The sequence below is a fragment of the Pelmatolapia mariae genome, linkage group LG7 (assembly GCF_036321145.2).
Source record: "Pelmatolapia mariae isolate MD_Pm_ZW linkage group LG7, Pm_UMD_F_2, whole genome shotgun sequence".
Lineage (NCBI taxonomy): Eukaryota > Metazoa > Chordata > Actinopteri > Cichliformes > Cichlidae > Pelmatolapia > Pelmatolapia mariae.
The window spans coordinates 10,574,372-10,602,370 of NC_086233.1; the positions used below are offsets into that span (position 1 = coordinate 10,574,372).

Here is a 27,999-nt window from a genome sequence, read left to right on the forward strand (position 1 = left end):
TGGTTAAAGTCCAGCATTTATACATTTATTCATGTTTACCTTCACATAATTTACACTTTACATATAGGCTGGTTTTGTCTAAATGTTCTCTTTGTTATTTAAAATTTCTAGACATTAACAGGTCAATATCAGCAGAAGTGAGAATTTTGGCCATTTTAAGCATTTAACAAAGAGACAAGAGAATAACAAAACGATCAATAGAAAAGTACATTCAGTGCATTTTACCTTCAGTGAGACTTCACGTATTTACAGGTTAGACAGTGCTACTTTTCAGAAACATTGCAGTGTAAATATTCTGTAAATAGCCTAATGAAAAATGACAAAAAAGTACAAAAATGATTTTGGCAAAGTGTTAAAAGTAACTCCTGCACAATGAAATCAGACTCAGCTAAGCAGATCTTGCCAGGGAAGAAATATCTGAAGGATATCTATAGTTTTTCCATCTTCTGCTCTTCTGTTGAGTCAGAAGAGCTGTGTTGAATAAGACAGAGCTTGAATCGCCGTGGTCAGCTAATGAAAGAGAAATCAAAGTCTGCAAAGATTTCCTGTTGCTCAGCAGTGAGGATGCAGGGTGTCCGTGGGAGTGTAAGGACCGGTTTGAGACGAGTGAATTCTTCATCAAAGTTACTGACATCCTGTGCAGCTCTAATGACTGGCAGGAAGGGAGGCTTCACCTTCTTGGCCAGAAGAGCATCCCAGTCCATTTCCTGGTAACATAAAATAGGAGTTAAATTGTCTTTTTCAAGAAAGTTGTGGCCAAGACGGCAGCGGAAATTGCAGGAAATGACAGTTCTATAAAGAAGTTTTAAGTAGCCAAAAAGGCCTCCATCGAGTATAATGTAGAAGATAGTAGGTATAATAACCGGGCGTCATAAAGATACTTTATTTAACATATAACTCCTTTGGAAAATTTGTTGTCTACAGGCCATTTACCAGTATAAGCGAAGATATTAGACATTTAAAAACCATACAGAAACACCACCAATAACTTTTTGGCAGACAATTACTTTTTGACACAACATCAGACCCTTCTGTATCTGCCCTGGTGGCTCTCTCCACTAAAGTGATGGCAATTAATGCCCAAAACATTCTGACATTTGTGTTTGGTCCATTATTTCTTTGTTGTAAAAATGTTAAACCGTTGGAACGTCGGTTTATTTCCCTTTAAATTGTGTGTGGGTTGCACCCATGAAAAAATTGAAACTAAATCAATAAATTGTTAAATTGCCAAATATTTCCTGTTTCTTCAGACTTCAATCATCCAGTCCAACAAACGACACCAAAGGGTCAATAGCAGAATAAGCTGTTTGGCACTGGCAGAGAAGATTTGGTAGGTTTTCCATGGGTGCAACCCACATACTGAACTCTACTGCTCAAGCCACAAATGATCTAAGGAGCTTGGAAAGAAAAGCAACCGGACTTCTTTCAGTTTCTTAAAGACGAAAGTTAAAGAAGTCCGGTCGCTTTTCTTTCCAAGTTCCTTAGATTACCATGACTTGGATGACTGGGAACCTTCACAAATACAAATACATTTCCTTACACATAAATAGACTTTCCAATGGTAGAAGAATTGTTACAAAAAAGAAATAATCAACCAAACACAAATTTCTTTACTTTTTGTGCCACGTTTATCTCATATAGAGTGTTTATTTTTACGTGCACCTAGGATTTCTGGCCAACAAGGCACAACTGCTGATATTTTTAAAAAGGGATTTTTATGTCACATGATCTCCTCAAGCTGTTACGTGTACTTTGAGATGGCTGCGATTAAAAGTACACAAACGTAACCCTTGTATGGTATTTTAATTTGGCATCCACCTTTTTTTTTAACTACCTTGACCTGGATGAAAGAGAACCCACACAGACACACAGACTAATTTTTCAACTTCTCATGATAATCAGAACTTGCAACTGGTTGCGGTAGATGGCCTTACCTGCCTAACCCTGGTTCTGCCAAGGTTTCTTCCTGTTAAAAAGGGACTTTTTCCCTTCCCACTGTCACCAAACGCTTGCTCAAAGGGGATCACTTGATTGAAATAATCCAGAGGAAAATCCCAACAGAGTCTTTACCTTACAATATAAAGCACCTTACGGTGAATTTTGCTGTGATTTGTCATATAAATAAAACTGAATTGAATTGAATGTTGAACTCCTTTGCCTCAATTCAAATCAACTGTATTTATACATAGCACCAAATCACAACAACCATTGCTTCAAGGAGCTTTGTATTACAAGGTCAAGACCATACAACAATGCTCAGGTCACTCTCTACAAAGCCAGTCACACTGTTGTTCCTTGCTCACTGGTTAAATAATCAAACTTGTGCTCTTCATCATTCCTGTCGAAACTAATAATATTTAAATTAATAATGATTGTGGATGACAGTGGGTTTGGTTGTGCACTGTGAATATTTTGAAAAAACGAATTTAAATAATCTCAAAAATTGTAATAACAATTATCCCAGGTTATTATTTGATACTGTTAATAGCACTGTTTCTCCTCCACCCTGTTCTAATGAGGATGATTCTCAGTGCCCTGAATCATTTATGTCTTTTTCTCTAATTACACTTAATGACTCAATGATTACCTTCTTTACATCCTATTTGAGACTTCCACCACCATTAGTACATCTTGCTTTCAGTTCACTGAGGCAAGGCAGTGTTCCCTCCTATACAAAACGGCCTGAAATAACTGATTTACTGAAGAAACCTAATCCATTGGTAGCTGTTACCAAATTATGAAGAAACACTTGAAGAACATCAATTCAGATCTTTTAGCATTTCCTCCAAATGGCAGATTTTTAAACTCAAAAGCAGGACTCCATTTTTGAAGCTCTGTTATGATCTTTCGATGGCTTCTGATACAGGGACTTGCTTTATACTCTTTCTATTTGACCTCAGTGCAACCTTTGATACTGTTGACCATAAATTTTTACTTAATAGATTTAAGGTTCTGGCTGGCATCGCTGGCTCTGCATTCGATTGGTTTCCCTTCTACTTATCTACAAGGACTTTCTCTGTTAGGACGAAGAAGTTATCCTTGAACATAACATTGTGGGGTTCCACAATGAGTCGTCTTTTAGTCGACATTTTATTCAAGTCTCTGACGATGGCATTCAGCTATATATGCCTTTTAAGGCTCAAAGATGGATAGGTGGTCCTCCCTAGTCCACTGTTTAATCCAGATTAGGAACCGACTCACTATCTGTTACCTTGTCCTAAACGGCAACAAGACTGACATTGTGGTTATAGCTCCTCCTGAATTATGTCCTAAAATCAGTCAGGCTTTTGCTTCTTTCTGTTCAAATGCAAATTCCAGAATTGTGATCTCTGGAGAACATGTAAAATCTATTTTACATTTCTGTTTCTTTCACTTAAGAAGCATTTCTAAATTGTGACATTGGCTGAACTCGACAAAATCATTCATTTGTGCGATTGCATGATTACTAAAATGCCTAGATAATCTCTTCCATGCCTCCAAACAAACTCACATTTCTCCTCTTTTATATTCTTTATACAGACTCTCACTAGATTCTAGGATTAATTTTCAATTTCTTATATGACAGAACAGTAAACAGCCAGGCCGTAGGCCATTTATCCCAGCTGCTTAAACACACTGCTGCTCACAGTCTTCAGCCACAGACTCAGAATCTGTTAGATGTTCCTTATAGAAATTTAAAGACTAGGGGACACAGAGACTTTGAAATAATCTTCCACTAATTTGGTTAGCTGACTCTGGACTTCTGCTTAAAAAGCAGTTAAAACCTTTTACTTTAACCCGACAAGTCTTTGTTGAGACTACCGTCTTAACCTGATTTTGTATTGGAACTGCGGTATTTAATTTTCTCATATTTTTTATTCTGTTTACTTGTGCAGCTCTTTGTGATTCCTTACTTTTCAGATGCTTTTACTCAGCACCTGTCCTTCCACTATTTCATCTCATACTCGTACTGGGTACTTCAGTGACTTCAGTTGAAGCAGCTACAATAACTGGAAACTGACCTCATAAAATTTGTGTCTTTTGATCTCCAAGGCATCCTCTTCTCCTGCTCCCAGTCTCAACTCAGGATTTTTCTGCAGCAGCTGAAACACAGGCGGGAGAAAGAAGGTGATGTAGTAGCCTAGGTCAAAAGCATTTAGAATATTCAGATCATATAAATAGAATTCAAATGTGCTGATAAGCTCAACAGACAGTTTAGATTTTGAGCACTACTCCAGTATTAAAGGTGTGAATAGAACTGAAGAGGTCATAAAATGTTCCTCATCAGGAGAATTCAGTTTCCTTAGTCTGGGAGCCAACCTTCTGAATGAGGGCTGCAGAGTTAGGAGAAAGGAAGCGGGGGTAGCGCACATCATCATTGACAATGCTATCAAACACTTCTTCCTCATCGTCGCCGGGGAAAGGAGACTGAAAGAAAGAACAGAGCTGTAGTAACTTCATATTGTTCTTTACATTATTTAAGGATATAATTCAGGCATATGCTCCAATGCCTTGTGCCAAACAGCTACCTGAACTCTACTCACACAGAGGTGTTTTTACATCTTCACTGGGTACGCCTCTTGACTCCTCTGAGCCAAGCATTCCTTTAACCTTAACTATTAATTAGTGTGAATGCCGATTAGGCATTTGGACTGGCAGTAGTTAAACCATTACTTAAAAAGCCATCACTTGACCTGGCTGTCTTTCCTTTTATCTCAAAAATTCCTGAAGGAGTAGTGGTAAAACAGCTAAGGAAAGGTTTATTTGAAGAGTTTCAGAGCCCATCACAGCACAGAAACAGCTTTAGGTTACAAATGATCTTCTTATGGCCTCTGACAGTGGACTCTTCTCTGTGCTTATCCTGCTATACCTCAGTGCAGCGTTTGATACTGTTGACCATAATATCCTATTAGAGCGATTAGAGCATGCTGTATTACAGGTACTGCGCTGCAGTGGTTTGTATCATATCTATCTAATAGACTCCAGTTTGTTCATGTAAATGGAGAGTCCTCTTTCCACACTGAGGTTATTTATGGAGTTCCATGGGGTTCCGTGATAGTAACACTGTGAGAAATCTTGGAGTCGTTTTTTGACCAGGATATGTCCTTCAATGCACATATTAAACAAATATGTAGGACTGCTTTATTCCATTTGCGCAAAATCTCTAAAATTAGAAATATCCTGTCTCAGACTGACACTGAAAAACCAGTTCATGCATTTATTATTTGTAGGCTGGACTACTGTAATTCACTGTCATCAGGAGGTCCTTCAGTTAATCCAAAATGCTGCAGCAAGAGTACTGACAGGGACTAGAAAGAGAGCATATTTCTGCTACATTGGCTTCTCTTCGTTGGCTTCCTGTTAAATTCAGAATCTAATTCAAAATCCTTCCCCTCGCATACAAGGTCTTGTATAATCAGGCCCCATCTTATCTTAATGACCCCAACAGGGCACTTCGACCTCAGACTGCTGGCTTACTTGTGGTTCCTAGGATATTTAAAAGTAGTATGGGAGGTAGAGCCTTCAGCTTTCAGGCCCCAGGTGACAGACAACCTCTCTACTTTTAAGATTAGGCTTAAGACTTTCCTTTTTGACAAAGGTTACAGTTAGGGCTGGATCAGGTGATCCTGAATCCACCCTTAGTAATGCTCCTTTTTTCACCCCTTTTCACTTACCATGTATTTACACACCACACTGCATCTAATAGTTGGGTATTATTTATCTCTGACTCTTCTCCATGGCATGTCTTTTGTCCTGTCTTCCTCCCCTTAACCCAACCAGTTGCAACACATTGCTGGCCCTCCCTAAGCCTGGTTCTGCAGAGGGTTTCTTTCTGTTAAAGGGACTTTTTCCTTCCCACTGTCACCAAAGTGGCTGCTCATTGGGGGTCACCTGATTGTTGGGATTTGATTAAGCCTTTGTAACACTTTGAATTCAAGTTGATTTTTTTTTTTTTAATTTGAATATCCAATATGGTGGTGTAGAGAGGCAAAACTATCAATAGTACCCTTGTCCAACAAAGTACAGACCTAACTGTAATTATATAAACATTTGTATATACAAATGGTTGTTAGTTGTCCATAAACAGTCCAGCATTCACTTCTTTTCAGATTTTTTTTTTCTTTTACTTAGCACCAAATCACAAGAGTTGCCTCAAGGCGCTTTATATTGTAAGGTCAAGACCCTACAATAATAATTCATGTTTGGTCTAAATAGACTGGTTCTTATATAGCACTTTTTTCCCTACTTTAATGTCCTCATTCATCCATTTATATAAGAACTTTCTCTTCGCCGAAATGCTTTCTATCTAACATTCACACACACTCATGTTCCCAGTCGGGCTCATCCCACCAACCTTCCAATTAGTAGATGACCTGGTTTACCTCCTGACCTAAAGTCATATTTAGACACCCCATGTCTAAACATGACTTTATCCTATCTCTGAAACATGGTTTTAATATAGTAATTTTGGTTTGTCTGAGCTAGGATGACTTTTCAACATTAATAGAGCATTGAATTTAGCATTTTGGCAGCAAAGTCTAACGGGAAAAGCTAATTGAACTAACCAAGCATTTCATGTGAGGAAATGTGAGGTAACATCAGTGTTTAAGCTCTTCTGTATGGAAGAATGAGTAAAGATTACTTTAAAGTAATGCAGTGATCAAGAATGAATGGAAATGTGTAGGAAGGTCTACACCAGACACTGAAGGTGAAGGTGGACATTGCCCCAATAAATCCAAACCTTTTTCTTTCTGCAACTTTATGACATGGTGCATCTTTATATACAGTCTATGGTTTACACTGACCTCCCCCACCAGCATCTCATAGAGGAGGACCCCCAGCCCCCACCAGTCCACACTGCGGGTGTAATTGCTGTCTGTCAGCACCTCTGGAGCCAGGAACTCTGGTGTGCCACAAAAGGTTGACGTGCGATCCCCATGGCCCATTCCTATGCACAGTAAAGTGTCACAGAGTGACTACAGGGATTGATTACATACTTGCTTAGTTGGTACTGTTCATGCATATAAGTGTGAGCGATTAATTACAAACTATCCATGTACATTCATAGCCTTTGACACAAACACTATACAGTTCTGAAATCTGGCAAAACACAAAATCTAAAGCTTTGACTTTCTGCACTGAAGACACAGAGACCACACAGTTTGATTTTTCAACAAAAAAATAAAATAAAATAAAAATCTATTTACCTTCTTTGCACAAGCCAAAATCTGCTATCCTTACAAAGCCATCTGCGTCCATCAACAGATTGTCCAGCTTCAGGTCTCTGAATGACACAAACATGCAAACAGAAAAAATGATGCCTCATGCTCCAGACATGCAGCTCGTAGTTGCGAGGATATAGTAATAAATTGCCTTGAAAGGACTCACCTGTAAACTATTTTGTTTTTGTGGAGAAACTCTAGACCCAGAAGCACACACGAAGAGAAAAACCTAAAAATCAGAGAAGTGGTAGAAATATCAGCACTATCCTGGATTGTAGAGGCAGGTTTTACAGAAAAAACCGTGAGCTCACCGAGCCTGACTCTCATTGAAGATGCTGTTGTGAATGTGTGTCATGAGGTCTCCTCCGGGCGAGTAGGCCATCACAAAGCACACGTGGTCTGCAGTCTGGAAACAGCCGTACAGGTTCACCAAGAATGGATGACGAGAGGAGTTGATCACTTCAAAGATCCTCTTTTCACACATGAGGCTGAACATGACCACACAGATACAGTGGTAGAAGTGACATATTAATACCCATCATCTCCTTCCAACAGTCTTAACTCTATTCAGACCCATGCAGTTCAATCTTTAGATGTCACAGGTCAGAGTAATCATCGTCATACTGATATATGTTAATTAAAGATGGGGGCAGAAATATGCAGATGTGAAGCGCTCCCAAATACTGTGCACCTTTTTGTGTTGGCTGGCTATTGAGTTCACCTGCAAAAACAACAACACAACCCCCACCTCTATCCATCTTCCTCACCAAACGTGAGATTCCTCATAAACAAAATGGGAGGAGCTGCAATCAGAGATTTACAACAACCGGGACGGGACACTAGACCATGTGTACAGTAACATTAAATGGGCCTACAGAGCAACACCCCTCCCCCACCTAGTACAATCTGACCTGCTCTCTCTACCTACACCCGCCTCAGTCCTCCAAGCACCTGGGTCATTAATACATGGCCAAATGACACTCGCCTCCAGCTACAGGAACTGTTTTGATCTGACAGCCTGGTCCATCTTCGAACAGCGGGACCTGGAAACCTTCACTCACTCTGTCCTTTTCTGTATTAAGTGTTGTGTGGAGAATGTGAAAGTGACTAAAACCATCTCTGTTTTTCATAACCGAAAACCTTGGATGATGGGTAAAGTACAGGCACAGATCAGAACTTGTAACTCAGCCTTCAGGCTGAGGGACAGTTCCATGTACAGCGCTCCCACAACCAACCTGAGGAAGGTATCAAACAGGCCAAGGAGGCCTACAGGAGGAGGACAGAGGGCTTCCTCACTGATATCAACCCCCGCCAGGTGTGGAGACCTCCAAGCCCTCACCAACTACAAAGGCCTTTTTACCAGGATTTTGAAGAAAATTTTGCTGTCAACCTTGATTAAGCTAATTGTGTGATAAGAGCCACACTTGTCAGGGGGTTTATCCTTTTTAAGGATCAATTACATATTTGCTGTATATAATGACCTTGGGAGGGAGCCTGTCATTGCTGAGTGGAGATACATATTTGAGAGAGGAACTTTTAGTCAGTCCTAAATTATCTTATAAAATTCAGGTCCTTATCCATTCAGTCAAGGAGCTTTTCCATTCTGTAAAGCATTAATTACCTTTACATCTCCTCCTCAGAGATAGACTCAGATAAGGAGGGAAAGGAGAAGGAAGGAAAAACTCCCTTTTAACAGAAGGTAAACACAGGCAGAACCAGGGTCAGCTGTGACTCACTGGGGGTGAGGGTAAGAGAGGAGAGCAAAGAGACACTGAAAAAAACTGCAAGAAAGGGATAACATTCCAGCATGCAGAAACACTAATTAAAATTATTATTTATATTCTATTTGATAAATCTTTTTGTCTGTTCTTCATCTAGCTCAACAGCTGTTCACCTAATCTGCAAATGGTGGGTGCATGCCAAGTCTGATGTTGTGTGGTTGAGCAGTTCTCACATTTTGCCTTTTACCTAAAAGTTAAAAGTTCTCTAGAGAGACTGTTCCACTCTGTGCAGGAGGAGGGACACACATACATAAGCATGTTTGTTTGGCTCTCTTTGTGTGTGTATTCATTTACATTAATGCATTCCCAAGATTCCTACACCTGTATTTAACCATTGCAGAGCTATACTCAAACTCTAAAGTAAACTAACTTTAAACCCTGAAACTGCGCTCTGAAGGATAATTCTAACTTTTAACAAAATTTCACTGCACCGATAGTCTAAAACTCACTTTATTATTTTCTCTTTCATTCCCTGCAACAACTGACATCCATCACTCACTCACTCATGTAATTTAGATGAGAAAGCTAGACCCTATATTCTGCCCGGCCAAGTTTGTAATGGGCACAATCCCACTGAATCAACCTTTAGCTAGCTTCTTTTCAAAACAATAACTTTGACTGTCTTGTGAAGGCATCTGTACACCATAACTACAAAATATAACCTGGGTTACACAGGCACTAGTTTTATTCATGAACAGCAGTTAACTGATTTTTTTTTTACTTTTTAAAGAGGGAGGAACAGAGGACGATGTAGAGTGGAGGAAGATGCATACAGGCCGATTAAAATCTTATAAAGAAGATGCAATCTGAAAGAGATGGGAGACTTTAGTTGATCCAAAATGCTGCAGCAAGAGTGCTGACACGGACTGGAAAGAGAGCGTATTTCATCCATACTGGCTTATCTTCATTGGCTCCCTGTTAAATCCTCCTAATATATTTAAAAGTAGAGCTTTCAGGCCCCTCTTCTATGGAACCAGCTCCCAGTTTAGATTCAGGAGACAGACAGCATCTCTACTTTTAAGATTACGCTTCTAACTTTCCTTTTTGATAAAGCATATAGTTAGGGCTGGATCAGGTGACTCTCAATCCTCACTTAGTTATGCTGCAATAGGCGTAGGCTGCTGGGGGATTCCCATGATGCACTGAGCGTTTCCTCTTCACTTACTATGTGTTTATACACCTCTCTGCATTTAATCATTAGTAATTATTATTATCTCTGGCTCTTTTACACAGCATGTCTTTTGTCCCGTCTCCCTTCCTTCACCCCCAACCAGTTTTCAAAGGACAAGGTTAGCAAAGAAAAAGTGGAATAGCTAAGGACATAAAGAAAGTAGACATGCATATAGGGAGACTAGGTGTGGAAAAGAAAAGGTTTAATTTCATCAAGCACTGGGAACATGTTCCAAGACACCATCCACTAGAGTCAAAGCATTTTGGTGAAGACGAGATGAGATTACATACCTGTCAACTTCATCACGTGTCACAATATCACCTTTCTTCAGGGCTTTGATGGCATACAGTTTACCTGACTTCTTATACTCTGCTAGCAGCACCTTGCATCAAATACAAGAAACAGAAGTAATGTTTAAGAAAGAGAGGGTATGTACTGCAAAGTTAAAAAATACTGGTGGCTTAGTAGATACTGGTGGTATAAATTAGAAAATCCTAGGTGTCTTCCTTCTTGAGTTATCGCATTTACAGGATTTTCAGAAAAACTTGATCTCTGACCTTAGCTTTGAGGTCAAGGTCACTGAGATTTGCAATCACTGCATTGCAATACTTGTATATAAATTGTATTCCATTTTTAATGAAATGTTGCAGTCCCACTGTTGCCTTACAAATACAGGAAAGTAAGTTTAATGTATACCTTTCCAAAGTGACCTCTCCCTAGGACTGAAATACACTTGAAGTCTTCTATTTGAAGCCCTTTATCCTTCCTGCATGAGGATACAAAAGTGCACATGTTTATGTCCTGAAAGATTCCTTCATTGATTTCAGAGAAAAAATAAAAATCAGTGTCTTTGTTACCAGAAACTAGAGAAGCAAACTTCAAACATTTATGTTACTGAGACGTGAACCTTCCTTTTGGATGCAAAATGAACATCTTCAAATATTTCATCTACACAGAATATCTACACATATCGACACAGAACTTTTAGACGTGTATTACTTTAGAACTAGAACCACAGGAAGTGTGGTTTATTTTTACTTATCCTGTTTCACAGAAGGAAATAAAATCTTGGGTTCGTGATCTGGAGTACCCAAAAACTGTCTAATCAAACCTAACAAATTCACAAACATTAAAAAAAATAAAAAATAAAAAAAATCAATATGACTTACAGTGTAGGTGGAAGAACAGACGGTTGTCTCTTGGGCTTTGGGCTGTTGTTCTCATTGGAAGACTGTTTTTTTCAGCAAAACAGAAAATAGATGAACTGACAGAAAGTGAATCCACATAGAAAAACAAGAGCAGTATGCGAGTCAAAGCTGTAAATTCCCTCCACACCATCCATGAATTCAAAAGAGAGGACTGATCCCAACCCAGATTACTTTAGGATACTTTCTAGAAAACATTATGATAATGCGTTTCAGTTTTTATTACTTTATTACTTTGTCACGCAGACGGGAAGCTTACCAGTGGGGAGTTTTTACTGTTCTTTCTTATGGAATGTGGAGATCTGCCTGGTGGTTCTTCAGCAAAATTCAGACTCATTACTGCAGGTTCTCTTAAATAAACCAAAACAAAATATAGTTTATTACACTGTACCATTCTGCAGTTATTGTCTTGAATTAAGAAACTGACAAATAAATAATTAAAAATGATACAAACTTCAATAAATAAAAAGGGCAAGCCATTAGAAAAAAAATATATATATATTAAATTTGTCTCATATATTAATACAACAGAAATCAGATCAAACCTGAAAACAGGTCTATATTACAAGTGGTACTTAATCTAAAGTAGACCCATCTCTGTCTGTGTGGAGCCTGCATGCTCCCCATGTGTCTGTGAGGGCTTCCTCCCACAGTCAAAGGCATGCATGATGTGAGGCAGAGTGCTTTAAGTATATAAATATATAATATATATTAAAGATATTTGAATTATATCTAAATGTATGATTAAAATGCGACATGATTCTTTTGGATTGCCCAAAACAATTCCATTCATGAGCTGAATAAATCCTGATTAAGGTATACCAACCTCATAAGGATAGCATCAAATCTTTTAAACAGATAAAAGATGAGCTTAACATCAGCAATACAGACTTCTGCTGCTATTTAAAATTAAGAAATGTCTTAATATGACACGAGGAGTGGGAAAAAATTACAGAGGAAATGGGGGTGAGAAATTTATAACTGCAAATACTACATTACAAGTAAAAAGGAAATGTAAAAAGGAAATCTGCAACGGAGCACACAGGGTAACAAGCTTAAACTCTTGGAGAGAATTCAAATGGAACGGCCCACGCCACTAATACATGTTGGAGAAAATGTGGTACACATACTGGGACTTGCATACATATATTCTGGCCATGTGCAGAGTTAGATAGATATTGGAAGAACGTTTTCTGTGCGCTTCAGATTTCTCACCAAAATCTGGCTAAAGAATATTATTGGTGGCAGCAATTACATGCATTACAATTAGACAGCTGAAGCCCGACACTCCAACTTATCACATGTGGTTGGATAGACTTTGGGAAATCTGACTAATGGAGCAAATCTCATACTACCTAAGGCTTCAGAAACACTTATTTATTAGTTGATGGAGACTTAATTTTACATTTTTTCAACAACGAAGAGAGAGAAACACATTAGTGGGCTAGAAGGGGGCATGCAATTGTAAATTTAAATATGGTTATGTTTGTTTCCTTTTCTTCATTAAATCAAGTCAGTTACTGATTACAAGCCACATTGCAATTTTAGCAACTATAAACGTAATCACATTTTTTTTTTTTTACCATGGACCGAATTTCAAAACCAAACAGGTGTTCTGTAATTTCACCCTAACCAGTCGCACCAGATGGCCACCCCTCCCTGAACCAGGTTCTACTGGAGATTTCTTCGTGTTAAAAGGGAGTTTTTTTCTTCCCACTATCACCAAATGCTTGCTGACGGGGAGCCATCTGATTAATGGGGTTTCCTCTCTATTATTGTAAGGTCCTTACTGGAGGCGACTGTTGTTGTGATTTGGCACTATATTAAATTTTTTTTAATGAAATCTTAATTAAATTCTCTTTATAACATCTATGAGCATTTTCTCATTCAATTGGTCAAATGACCCTTGCAAAAACAAACTACCAACAATCATGTACGTATTCTTTCTGTAGTGTAAGTTTTTGTTCCTGTGTATTTTTTTCCCCACTAATTTTTCTTGTATGTCTGCACAGGGTTTTTTTTGGAGAGCAAGAAAAATATAGAATCACGCATTTTTATAACCTTCAATAACATTATACAACCACTCCAAATACAGTCCAGTGATAACATTAGATTCAGCCTTCCAGTCAAGTTAATCTGTCCAGTCTGATAATATGAGCAGAAAAACAGCCTAAAGCAAACAACTTATTATTTCACTCTTTCATAGATGTCACAAAGAGATATTTCTGGGTCAAAACACAGAGCCTTACTGAGCTGGTGAAAGAGTTGATGTAGTACTGGGGGCTGCTAATGGAGGGCTCATGGGCTCCAGTGAGTTGCAAGGAGGCAGGATGCTCATCATCAAACGGCCCCAAGCAGCAAAGTTCATGTTCATTTGGGCGGCACGCAGGAAGTCCTTCCCTGTGAGCAGGAATGATGGGAGAAAATTAAATCTGAGCTACATGACTGAAAAAGTTTTACATGCAGCAAATACTATGTAAAGAGAAAATGAAGTGCTCAAAAAACTTTGAAAACACCTCAGATCTCAATGGGAAAAGAAGCCATGTGGATATCTCCACTGATGTGGAATAAATAATGTATTAGGAATTAAAGGTTACCACATTGTTTGATGGCAATGAAAGTACAGAGGGCTGAATTAAAAAAAAACCCAAAAATTAAAGTGAACCCCCCCCCCCCAAAAAAAAAAAACAATGCCGCAGGCTGAAATTTTATTGCAGTAACTCAGAGTGGCACTCAACAGTTTGTATAGCCTCCACATGTTCAGAGGTATTCTGTTGGATTTAAGTCAGCCAAGTGTGGGGCCAGTCAAAGGAATAAATTCCTTAATTTTCAAATTCAAAACTTCCAGCATATGCTCCCCACATGAGGCTGGGCATTGTTGTGAACCAGGAGGAACCCAGGACCCACTATACCAGTGACAATGACAATGGGTCCAAGAGTTTCATCCTGATACCTAAAGGTAATCAGGGTGTCCTTGCCTAGCCTGTAGAGTTCTATGCATCCCTCCATGGATATGCCTCCACAGACCATTACTGACCTACCATTAAACCAGTCGTGTTGACCAATGTTACAGGCAGCATAATGTTCTCCATGGCTTCTTTTAACATCTGCCACATGGGAACCTACTCTCATCTGTAAAAACCCCAAAGCACCAGTTCTGGTAATCTATAGTAAATGGCTCCAGTGTGGCAGACAGAGTCCACATGCCCCACGAGAGGATGTCAGCCCTCCCTCATGACCTGATAAGGGCCGGTGTTTCTAATTGTTCGGTCAGAGACACTGACACCAGCGGGCTGCTGGAGGTCATTTTGTATCTCTGGTAGTACTCATCTTGTTCTTCCTTACACAGATACTGGTCCTGCTGATGGGTTAGCCTTCTACAGCCCTGTCCAGCTTTCCTAGAGTAACTGCCTGTATCCAGGACTCACCTCTATGTTCTTGAGACTGTTCTGTTACCAGCAAACCTTCTGGTAATGACATGTATTGATGTGCCATACTGAAGGAGTTGGACCACGTGTGCAACCCATGCAGGGGTCCAGGGATCACCTCATGACACCAGTAGTGACACTGAGCCTAGCCAAAAGCAAATTTACTCAAAAAACATGCAGTAAAAATGAAGAAGGAAAAATGTCCGAGGGTCTCATCTGTAAAGCCATTCCTGATTTTGGGGTTGTCTTCTGTTGCCCCTCTAGTGAACCTGTTGTTAATTTCATTACCGCCAAACCAGATGAAAGTGATTAACACCCACCGCTGCTATTTAACTGACCAGATCAAAATGCCAGAAGTTTATGTGAGTTGATGCAATACTCTGATTAAAAAAAAGTGTTCTCAAACAGTCTTTTTTTCTTGAAATACAGTACATGTAACCATATTCTCTAAACATTTGCCTAGTAATATTTAAAAAAAAATTTGGTACCAGAGGGTTTCTGGTTTGTTGTGTGCACATAAAACAGCTTGGCTACAAAACCTACAGATCAGCTGATATCAAAGCACACATAATGCTCAGCTGATATACCATTGTATATCCATACCCAGTAGGGCATGCTATAAAAGCCACTTAACCTGTCCATCATTGGACATCTGCCAGCTGCTCTTATCGTAGTGACATTTTGCACAGACACACCAGGAGCAACATTTTATGTCTATCTGTCAAAGCTGAAGAGGAGATGAAGTAGACTATAGCAATTCTGAGTAAGAAAGATTGTGAAAGCATCCAAGAATTGTTTCTGAGGTTCTAGATTTAAAACAGTGCTGAGAGAAACGAGCAGTCACAAAATAAGTATCCTTACTGTGGACATAATGAAGTTTCATTTTGCATTATTTATGTAATTACTATCAGTATGAAAAGGGTGAGATAAAGGTTTAGCATCAAATGTAATAAACAGAAAATGATCAGATTTTCCATTCAAGAACTGCCTGATAACAACTGAAATTGTCAAGGATAAATCGACATTCATCAACAAATCTAAAAAAAAAAAATGGAAAAAATATTAATAATTGGTGCCACCTTTTTCTTTAGGGAAAATTCGCTTCTGCCTCTGGAGCTTGAAGGGACGCTCAATGACAGGATTTATAAATGTCACCTGGAAATGAACAGAGAAAGCGATCAGGATACAGTTACAGAATCTATACTATACATATGTTTAACCATGGGATACCCCTCTGAAATGACATAACCTAAGCTTGTGGCTATGTCCATCTTTTATGTACAGTCTATGCATGCCACAGAGGTAAATAAACAGTTTGAAGACTAGATATGAACAGGAGAACCTCAATAAAGAGAACGCCCTGTGGCTCCAGCTGGAGACACATGCCATGTCGCTGGTTATCAAGGAAGTCTTCCAGCCGCAAGAACTTCACTCCACTTAATGCTCGCCAGTCTCTCCAGTACACAGCAATTTCCAGCTCCCTGGACTAGACCAACACACAGAAACATGCACACGTATGTGCACACACATGGATTACAATTCAGATATTTTCATCATTTCATATTTAATTTGCATTGATTTTTGTTTCTGAATTATTACATTTGGTGTGAGGGATATTCTGTTTTCAAAATAGCTACAAACAGATTTATCTCACTGTCATTCTTAGTCTTTACCATTTACAATTTATTAAACTTAAAAAACCGTGAATTTTGAGAGAAACAGACAGACAGATTTGGTAATCAACTAACATTTGGAAAAAGTTCAAATGTAAGGTAATAAGATATTTTACATTAGGACCCGACAGGTAGAAAACAAGTGGTGAACTTCATGAGTTCAAGATAAAATAGAACAATAAAAAAACAACTTCACTCAAACAACTATGGTCAAGTGATAATTTATTATACATACCTACATTTAAAAATAATTTTTTTATTATGAGGTTTTTCTATTAGTCATCTACACCAGTCAGCCACAGCACAAAACCCTTCTGCCTAACATTTTGTAGGTAACTCCAGAATACACAGCTACACAGTCCTACAAGCAATGCTCAGTGGCTAGTGGATCTAAGAGCAGACCGCAGCAACCTCCCTGAACATGGTCCAGTAACCACCACAGTGGAAGAAATTCGAGGAAAGGGTCTCCAGTATGAAGAGCTGGAGAGCACCAGTCCCCGACATGGTTCATGCCTACTGGCTGAAGAAGCTCACTGCACTGCATGAGCATCTGGCAGTACAAATGAAACAGCTGCTAGTCGATGAGAGACACCCAGAATGGCTTACTGAAGGCCGGACAGTCCTGATCCCCAAGGACCCCCAGAAGGGACCAGTCCCATCCAAATACCAGCCAATAACCTGCCTCAGTACCACATGGAAGCTGCTGTCAGGCATCAAAGCAGCTAAGCTGAACAGGCACATGGCACAATACATGAGTGGGGCACAGAAAGGAATTGGCAAGAATACCAGAGGGGCAAAAGACCAGCTAAGGGTAGACAGAGTAGTCGCCTGAGACTGAAAGACTAGAATGACCAACCTGTGCACTGCCTGGATTGATTACAAGAAGACCTATGACTCAATGACCCACACCTGGAACCTGGAATGCCTTGAACAGTACAAGATCAACAGGACCCTAAGAGTCTTCATCAGGAACTCAATGGGGATGTTGCGTATGACACTAGAGGCCAACTTGAAGCCCATAAAACAGGTCGCCATCAAGTGTGGGGATCTACCAAGAAGATGTTCTGTCCCCAGTGGTGTTTTGCATAAGCCTGAACCCCCTCAGTGAGATCATTGACAAGATTACCTACGGGTACCGACTACAGAATGGAGCAATTGTCAGCCACCTACCCTACATGGATGACATCAAGCTGTATGCCAAGAGTGAATGAGACATCAATTCACTGATCCACACCACCAGCATCTCCAGCAAGGACATGTCGTTCAGATTGGAGAAGTGTAGTCGGATGGTAACAAAAAACGGGAAGGGAGTCAGAACTGAGGGGATCGAACTACCAGAAGGCAACATTGCCAACAACACTGACGGTCAGGCAAGTGCTGAGAAGTCAGGTGAACAGTAAGAATAAGATCCACGCTACCAACACCTACACCCTGCCCGTGATCAGGTACCCTGCTGAGATAATAAGCTGTCCAAAGGAAGAGACGGAAGGCACTAACATTAAGACAAGGAAGCTCCTGACCATGCATGGAGGGTTTCACCCCAAGTACAGCACCCCGAGACTGTATGCTAATCGAAAGGAAGGAGGCCGGGGACTGGTGAGTGTCAGCACCACAGCCCAGGATGAGACAACGAACATCCACAAGTTCATCAGCAAAAAGATGGCCACGACTGACTAACTCAGGCAGCAGAAATGCAAGAAAGAGGAGCAAGAGGAAGAACCATCATGGAAGGACAGGCCCCTGTATGGTATATACCACCGGAAGATACAGGAAGTGGCTGACATCCCGAAATCTTACCAGTGGCTGGACAACACTGAATTGATAGACAGCAAAGAGGCACTAACAGGAAAGGGCAGAGCAGGCTGTACCTGCTGCGGAGACTCAAGTCTTTTGGAGTGAAGGGCTCACTCCTGAAGACCTTCTATGACTCTGTGGTGGCCTCAGCCATCTTTTACGGTGTGGTCTGCTGGGGTGGCAACATCTCTGCTGGGGACAGGAAGAGACTAAAAAGGCTGATCCGGAGGCCCAGCTCTGTTCTAGGATGTCCTCTGGACCCAGTGGAGGTAGTGAGTGACAGGAGAAATGTGGCTAAGCTGTCATCCCTGTTGGACATCTGTGCAGACTATAGCCTGGAAGTCCCGAGGTCAAAATGGAAGACGCCCCGGTCGAGAATGACCAAGCTAAGATCCTGTGGGACTTCCAGATACAGACGGACAAAATAGTGATGGCTACCCAACTGGACATGGTAGAGGAAGACGGCCGTAGTGACAGATGTAATGAGCAACATCAGGAAGAAGGAACACGAGAAGCTTGAGAAGTACCAGGGGCTCAGAGAAAAGCTTGAGAAAATGTGGAAGGTGAAGGTAACAGTGGTCCCAGTGGTAATCAGAGCACTATGTGTGGTGACTCCCAAACTAGGCGAGTGGCTCCAGCAGATCCCAGGAACATAAATCCGAGATCTCTGTCCACAAGAGCGCAGTCCTAGGAACAGGAAAGATACCCCACGGGACCCTCAAACTCGCAGGCCTCTGGTAGAGGACCCGAGCTTGAAGGAACAAAAGACCGCCTGCAGGGGCGAGAGGGGAATTATTTACAAGAGGACTCTGACACGGCTGACTATCTCGTGTTTTGTTAGACACAAAATCAGCATGATTTCAGGTCCGAGTCAGTTCGGGATCCGATTTTTATATGTGCCAGTGCTTCGGGAAAAAAAAAAAGACCTCACAATCCGACTCTGGGAGGAATAAGTATTTACGCAAGTAACAGAAAATCTTTTTCGTTTCTTCTGACTACTAGATAATAAATCTGAACAAGAACTTTTTAGAGCACAATTTTATACTAGTTCCACCCAATCAAGAGGATATCCCCTTGCAAAAAATTTTGATCTCTACCGCTCTTTCTTTAAAGCCCTCTGTGGTTTGGTATGATCACATCAATCTCAAAAAGTGACTTTCAGATAAACCTTTCTTAAGTAGGTTCGGATGTGTACTAGTAGCTAATCCAGTATGAAGAGGTTATACAATATCTCTGACCGCAAAGGAAAACAGTGTGTGAATTCTTGTCCTAAACATTATACAAAAAGTTACTTTTACACATTTCTGCTTCTAAAATGATTTTTTATGTCTGAAGTTTGACTCTTCACAAGGACAAATCTGTTTACAGAATGACAGTTGCAAGAAAAATACAGTGAGTTGAATTATCAGGATTTTTGCCTTGATTCACTAAACAAAAATTGGCTTTATATAAATAAATAAGCAGTTCTACTTTTCTGGATACATTCACCTTTTATAATAAAATAAATACAGAAACACTGGAAACCAAAGGTTCAAACTTTCTTTATAGAGAAAGAATGGGCAACAACTACTCTTTTTTTTTTAACTATTTTTCCATGTTATTCCAGTTTGTAATGTAGTCTCTGTCAATCAGAACAAAGTTGGTTTAAAGGGAGCTAAAACTAAATTTGATGAGAATAAATATCGATTATGTTAAAAAGTGACACATGGAAGTCTACTCCAGCAGTCGCTAAGAAGAAAAGAAGTGAACTGTGGAGTTGGAGAAGAATAAGCCCATGCTGTGAATCTGAGGATAAAAGATTCTTCTTTCCTTCACCAAGCTGAGATCACATGCTGTCTGTGAACAAGATTTTTTTTTCTTCATAAAACAAAGAAAACTACCAAGCCAAATCCCCTGAAATTGGTGAAGAGATAGAGAATGGGCAAAGACACAATCAACTGAATTTTGGTGCAAGTGCAAATCACTTTCTTCAAAGCTGCGTTGTTCTTGACAGAGGATAACCTATTTGCATGCACGTATAGTCTGAAACCTAACTAATTTAACGCTGTCATAATATATTAGTGATGATTTGAAATGATCCTTAAAGCAAGTACATGGCAGCCACTGACCCGTTCTAGTTCAATGCTGAAGCTCTGGCCCCAGGCCTCTTTGCCCAGCTGTCTCCACTGTGTGCGCCCCACTACTCTGTTGTCAACCTTCAGCACTGCACTTATCTCCGCTGAAACACAAAGAAAACAGATGCAGTCAGAAAACTAATCAAAACGAAAACCTGTCAGTTACCATAAATTCAGCGCTTACTACATTTCTTAGACCTAATGTCATAAAAACAGGAAAATAAGCATTTTAGAAATCTTTCAAAATGTATACGGAGAAACATCTACCTCAGTAAGAAATAGGCACATGCTGTGAATGCGGCGGTTTGTCTTCAAAGTTTAACAAACCGCCGAAGAATGTCTCCTTGAGGAACTAGGAAATGTAAGTAATTTAGATCATGGTCATGATGACCAGGATTAAAACTACTTTTAGTATGAATTATGTTACCCACGGAAATGCTCCTAAACTTCAGTAACTCTTGGGTGGGGTCTGCAGAGTTAAAGATGCAGCAGTAATACCCACAAGACTGCCACGATCCAAACATTTCTGACTGGCTGGAAGCTGACTGAAATTAAAATGGTGCAAAGATTTGGCCATGTCTACAGAGCTTGTAAAATACTTTTGCTTATTTTCAGTCCTGCAATTTTGGTGGAAAAAACCTTGAGCCTGTCTGTATTTGTGCTATTTCTTACTTCTTGTATTGTCTGTTTTTGTTACTGTTTGTACTGGAGCACTGTAACCAACATAATTTCCCCTAGGGATCAATAAAGTATTCTGATTCTGATTATTTTTGTGTATCCTTCAAGTGTTTTGAATCTGTGTTGCTGCTTTTGTTCATCTCTTTTTTTTTTTCTTTTGAAAAGCAGTAAATCACCACCACGCTTACAGTTGGTACAGCACTGTGTCATAATAATTCCGATAATAGCGACCTAATGGACAGGAGCAGTTTGTTTTGTGTACAGTCCATCCATTCATTCTCTTCCACTTAATCCAGCCCCTCCCAGTTACCATGGGGTGACAGGTGGGAAACACCCTAGACAGGCTGCAAGCCTGTCGTAGGACTAACACAGAGAGATAGACAACTAGATCCAGATAACCAACAGTCTGAAGGAACCTTTCAGTTACTGGGACAAAATATCTAATGGAATCTAATGGATCTAATGGTATGGTATTCTAATGGAAATGTAGCTAATACTCAGCTACAACTTCAGGTTTGTGTTGAAATACAAAAATGTTTGTCTTGTCAATTTCACCATTTCGGAAACCAATTACTTGTTAGTTTAAGTGTCCTTTACTAGATTTTTGCATTTTATGACACAAAGAAAAATAAAAGGTCTAAAAAATTAAAAAAAAAAAAAAAAAAAAAAAAAAAAAAAATTGGAGAGTTGACTTACAGGAAATGTCTTCAGCCTTGGCACTGCGTCCGGTTCGTACCTTCAGAGACTTCATATCCGAGATGCTCCCAGAGGTGGTTGAGACACTGGTCACACAACTACGGCCTGGAACTGACTCCAACAGGTCCTGGCAACCCATCAAACATACCTCCAAACGACCTAAGGAAAAGCATTTCAGTCATTAGTTCTTACTTGGGATAACATTACTGAAAATTCAATGGAAAGGTGCTTCAGGTAAAAAAAAAAAAATACATTTTAAATTTAAATGTTGTTATGAAAGGTTATTTAATAAAATGACTATCAAAATTTTGCTTTTAAAAGAGACTAGCAGACTTAAACAACCTGTTAGACTGGCTGGCTTGAAGAAGGATGAAGATGACAAAGAGGCTGGAGCCTGGGAGTGTTTCTTTGGAGTACCATAAGAAGGTGAGGTGCCTACCATTAAAGCCTCTTTAATGGTAGTATGTGTGGGATGATCATGAGCCAGCTCACATAAACGTCTCTCCAATGAGAGACGCAACAAATCCACCTTGTGAGATGACTCCTGCATTCGCGCCTGGGCCTGAAGGATACAGAAATGCAATCTCTGATGCAACAATATTAATAATTAACATATGGAGTTCATAAGATTATATCTCAATCTGTATGTATGCATGTAATCAGATTTATAATTATGCACTGAAATTTGGAAATGTGTATTGTAATGTGCTCACTATGCAAAAATATCATAAAAACTTGAGCTGTACATAGACATAGACTGTAAATGTGAATACAATTTGAAAAACCAGTAATACCCAAATGTTTGGGTTCACTTAAAAACTACTAAACAAAAGTAGTTTTTTAATCTAATCTAACATGAAACTGACCATAAGTGTTTTAAATGACAAAAAACATGTATATGTGTGCTTAAGTATCACCCTGATAAAGGATGCTTCTAATTTTAGAGATATTGCGCAAATGAATCAAGGCAAATAGTGAATGGATTGGTCTTCTATAGCACCTCTCAACTCAATTTGAGCACTCAAACCATACATAAAGCAAAGTGCATTTAACAAACATTCACACACATACACATTCATGAATGCATCAGAGGCAATTCAGGCTTTAGTATCTAGGAGCCAGGGATTGACTGTGATTGGTAGATCACCTGCTCACAGCCACAGCCATCCCAGGGCAGTTCTACATATTGTGGAATATATTGTGAAGGTCACCTTGAACTCAATTATAGTTCAAAAATGTTCATTCTAATTATTTATAGCCATCGTGTTCTTGTTGTAGCTGTTAGGTTGGTGAAAGTGAAGACATTCCAGCTGGTACCCACTTCTGCAAGTATTCGGCGGTCCTGGACTTTATGCCCATTCAGTTGCTTCACCACATTTTTGGCTCCTTCTGCTACAGCTGATTCAATCTTCATGTGGTGAATTAATTCAGCAACTCGCAGCTCCACAGGATTGATCATCTCCATAGAGTGACCTTAGTGCAGATGAACAAAACAGTCACCACCACCACCAGTAATCACCACTGTACTAAAGTTAGTAAAATATCAATTATTGCATTTCACGAGAAACAATTGTGTGCATATTGAGTGCATTATAAATTATTTCCTATTGAAGCCATTTAGTGACACCTTTGGCCCTAAATGTTATCATAACACTGTAAGAAGTTCCAAGATGAAAACACCATCTCAAAAGTGAGAACCACAGTGGACAGTCTTCATTTGGGGTTGATTTCTCGGTCCTGTGACAAACACAATAGTACTATCTTTTTTATGGATTTTTCAACTGCATCTTATGGTCTTGTTCAGAAGATAAAGTTTGTGTAGTTGTCATGAGATCAGCTCACTAGTCATCACTGATGAACTTCAAATTTCCATAACATGTCTAAGGAACTTGGAAAGAAAAGCATCTGGACTTCTTTAAGTTGTTTTAAGACGTTTCACCTCTCATCCGAGAAGCTTCTTCAGTTCTAAGAGCAATTGGTGGAGAGTCCTCAAGAGGGTCATGGACCCCCCATTGATCCTCTGCATAATCACTTGAGCCAAGGTCTGAAAATGGGTGTGGTTCACAATCAGCAAAGGTTTCAGGTGAACCCATTGTGAGACCTAGCCCCACCTTATCATGTGATTTACTGAGATCAAATGACCCAGGATGTGAGTGGGCATTAAGGCATCTGGGAAGGGATCTCAAAACTGGATAATAGATGGCAGACAGTTGATGTCGTAAGCACCAAGATTTACCATATTTGCCATCCTCCTCTCCATCTCTGGCTTGACTGACTTTAACAATCTGCATGCGCAGCAGCTCTATTTTAGTACGACTGTCCCGCAACATCTGCTGGGCTGCAGAGAGCATCTTTCTGTCCTGGAAAATAAAACAAACAATTACAAACCAACACAGAACTTCCGATCAAGAGAAAGAAAGTAACTTAAAGGTCACACACACACACACACACACACACACACACACCGTATAGGGGAAGTTTACTTTTTCAGGAAAGGTTAGAACTGTGATATGTGTTAGGCACACGATTTGATATGTCATTTTGATTTAGCTCAGATGGTATAATGTTCTCTGTCCAGTTTATACAAGAAACTAAGTCATTCCAAAAGGATTTACACACTGTGCTTAACAGTATTAGTTCCTTCTTTGCCTTCCATAACCTGATAATTAGCCTGGTCTATGCCAAGGCTGTCCATTCACATTCTCTAATATGTCAAAATGTCTGCATAAGAATGCCTTACTTCGAACTTTAAATGTATAAAAGTTTTAAATTTGAAGTAACATCTCTAAATGACTTCATAAAGAGTAGTTATAAAGAAAGGCAGAACCTTGTTAACAAAAATACAAACTATTCTGAACAGTGAGAAATTCTAATTCATAAAGGTATCTGGCAAAGTGCTATAAGTCTAATCCTCCACTTAATAATGTATTCAATTACTGTAAAAGTTTTACATGGAACAGCAATTTACCACATGAGCCACTCAGAGAGAGTGTAAAGTGGGTTCTGTACTCATGAGGCTTTGTGTGTTGTGTTGTGCATAAATTAGGTCATGTTGTATAATACCTTAAATGAGCCATTAGTGTAAGTCTGGATCATGTTCTCAGCACCCTGTTTGACCTTGGTCTCCATGGTAAGTTGTTTCTTCAGTGTTCTGACTCGACTGTCCAGTGGTGATGTGACCTCTTCCCACTGACATGTCTCTCCTGACAGGTTTTCTTCTTCCTCTAAGTGACCTGCATGGAAAAAACAAAACATACAGGCTGTATAAAGGGTTAGAATCCAAATAAGATAAATATTAGATGGATACCAACTTCAGATCAAGTGATTTATCTCTGTATAGTATAGTGGTGGTTAAGACAAATACAGCATAAAACACAGCATCCCTGACGTGTCCTGTCTGGGGGGCCTATATACACTGCTTAGAATTTTTCTGATTGAAGCATGTTGGGATTTTGCTTAGTTTATGACATTATGTAAAGAAACCATTCTTCTCACATAAAAAGAAGGGTAATAAATCAAATTTTCAATCTGCAGTCTCCATGGAGGCAGCCAGGGGGAGATGGAAAGGTTTCTAAACATGATGCTCTCTGTGAGTAGCAGTGAAGCCCAGCTGACATCCACTCTGTGCGCTTTTTTGCAGTTCAACAATTTTTACATATAACAGCTTGTGTGTGCTGCAGCGCCCTTTACTGCCATCACTGATGCATTTTTATTGAATTCAATTTTATTTATATAGCGTCAAATCACATCAACAGCTGCTTCAAGGCGCTTTCTATTGTAAGGTCAAGGTCCTACAACAATAGATTGTCTGAAGTGTTACAAAATCGTGCATTTCTTTCCCTCCCTCTCTCCAACAATTTATACCTCATGTTTTCTGTCACCATGTGAATATCTGACAACAGGACTGCACTGCTGCTTTATTTATTTTTAGCCAGTATATTAAAGATTAACCTTAATCAATGAACCTGGAGGTTTAGGGTAAAGTGCATGAATATAAAATATAGTTTTCATAATATACCAACACAAGTCATTTACAGTGTGGTGGTTTCAACCAAAGTCCTAATTACAGTGGCTTGCAAAAGTATCCGGCCCCCTTGAACTTTTCCACATTTTGTCACATTACAGTCACAAACATGAATCAATTTTATTGGAATTCCACGTGAAAGACCAATACAAAGTGATGTACATGTGAGAAGTGGAACGAAAATCATACATGATTCCAAACATTTTTTACAAATAAATAATTGAAAAGTGGGGTGTGCGTAATTATTCAGGCCCCCTGAGTCAATACTTTGTAGAACCACATTTTGCTGCAATTACAGCTGCCAGTCTTTTAGGGTATGTCTCTACCAGCTTTGCACATCTAGAGACTGAAATTCTTGCCCATTCTTCTTTGCAAAACAGCTCCAGCTCAGTCAGATTAGATGGACAGCGTTTGTGAACAGCAGTTTTCAGATCTTGCCACAGATTCTCGATTGGATTTAGACACCAGACAGGTCAGGGATAAAGTTATTGAGAAATTTAAAGCAGGCTTAGGCTACAAAAAGATTTCCCAAGCCTTGAACATCCCACGGAGCACTGTTCAAGCGATCATTCAGAAATGGAAGGAGTATGGCACAACTGTAAACCTACCAAGACAAGGCCGTCCACCTAAACTCACAGGCCGAACAAGGAGAGCGCTGATCAGAAATGCAGCCAAGAGGCCCATGGTGACTCTGGACGAGCTGCAGAGATCTACAGCTCAGGTGGGGGAATCTGTCTATAGGACAACTATTAGTCGTGCACTGCACAAAGTTGGCCTTTATGGAAGAGTGGCAAGAAGAAAGCCATTGTTAACAGAAAACCATAAGAAGTCCCGTTTGCAGTTTGACACAAGCCATGTGGGGGACACAGCAAACATGTGGAAGAAGGTGCTCTGGTCAGATGAGACCAAAATGGAACTTTTTGGCCAAAATGCAAAACGCTATGTGTGGTGGAAAACTAACACTGCACATCACTCTGAACACACCATCCCCACTGTCAAATATGGTGGTGGCAGCATCATGCTCTGGGGGTGCTTCTCTTCAGCAGGGACAGGGAAGCTGGTCAGAGTTGATGGGAAGATGGATGGAGCCAAATACAGGGCAATCTTGGAAGAAAACCTCTTGGAGTCTGCAAAAGACTTGAGACTGGGGCAGAGGTTCACCTTCCAGCAGGACAACGACCCTAAACATAAAGCCAGGGCAACAATGGAATGGTTTAAAACAAAACATATCCATGTGTTAGAATGGCCCAGTCAAAGTCCAGATCTAAATCCAATCGAGAATCTGTGGCAAGATCTGAAAACTGCTGTTCACAAACGCTGTCCATCCAATCTGACTGAGCTGGAGCTGTTTTGCAAAGAAGAATGGGCAAGGATTTCAGTCTCTAGATGTGCAAAGCTGGTAGAGACATACCCTAAAAGACTGGCAGCTGTAATTGCTGCAAAAGGTGGTTCTACAAAGTATTGACTCAGGGGGCTGAATAATTACACACACCCCACTTTTCAGTTATTTATTTGTAAAAAATGTTTGGAATCATGTATGATTTTCCTTCCACTTCTCACGTGTACACCACTTTGTATTGGTCTTTCACGTGGAATTCCAATAAAATTGATTCATGTTTGTGACTGTAATGTGACAACATGTGGAAAAGTTCAAGGGGGCCGAATACTTTTGCAAGCCACTGTATTTGTATAAAAAGTTTTATACCGATAATGTTAACAGTTTGACTCCCTTTTTTGTTCTCTCTAATTTACATCCATAACACGAGTCAGGAACAGTCAAACCTATGTTAAGAAACTGGATCTGGGTTTGTATTGGAATTCCGCTGACCTTGTTCTACCCCCCTCTTTTTAAGGACTTGTCTTCTGTTTGTTAAATGCAACAGAACCTGTGAAACAAATGGATTTGTACTCTTACTGGTTTTCCTCCTTCTACACGAAGGAGAAAAAGATTTTGTTACCTATGGCACTGTCTTTCTGTGTGGCCATAGACCTTGCATTGAGTTCCTGCAGTTGCCAGTGCAACTTTTCCAGCTTGCGGGTCGAGGCCTTAAGTTGGCCCTCAACATCAGCTGCACTCTTGCGGTTAGTGACTGCCCGTCGCAGCCTCTCGGCTGCCTCCTTGATCTTCAGCTCTCGCTGGATCTCCTGCCGGAGCACTGATCGAGCAGCTTCCAAACGCTGCTGAAACTCGGGGTCAAGAATATCCCACTCTTCCAGATTCTTCAGATTCCCA

The 27,999-nt window shown here is 39.9% G+C and overlaps 1 protein-coding gene across 1 annotated transcript; it reads right to left on the reverse strand.

The window, feature by feature from the left end:
* Nucleotides 1–54: 54 nt before the first annotated feature.
* On the reverse strand, nt 55–27,781 carry pkn3 (protein kinase N3). The gene is made up of 21 exons (XM_063480234.2): nt 27,725–27,781; nt 24,806–24,975; nt 23,979–24,102; nt 23,064–23,215; nt 22,085–22,304; nt 21,743–21,901; nt 20,363–20,472; nt 16,130–16,273; nt 15,867–15,942; nt 13,609–13,759; nt 11,619–11,709; nt 11,324–11,385; nt 10,851–10,920; nt 10,445–10,536; nt 7,514–7,690; nt 7,369–7,431; nt 7,188–7,264; nt 6,786–6,928; nt 4,300–4,407; nt 4,002–4,082; nt 55–707 (listed from the first exon to the last, which is right to left on the reverse strand). Exons 1-21 carry the CDS (start codon nt 27,750–27,752, stop codon nt 507–509), a joined length of 2,499 nt encoding a protein of 832 aa, XP_063336304.2. The 5' UTR covers nt 27,753–27,781; the 3' UTR covers nt 55–506.
* Between the last annotated feature and the right edge of the window lie 218 nt (nt 27,782–27,999).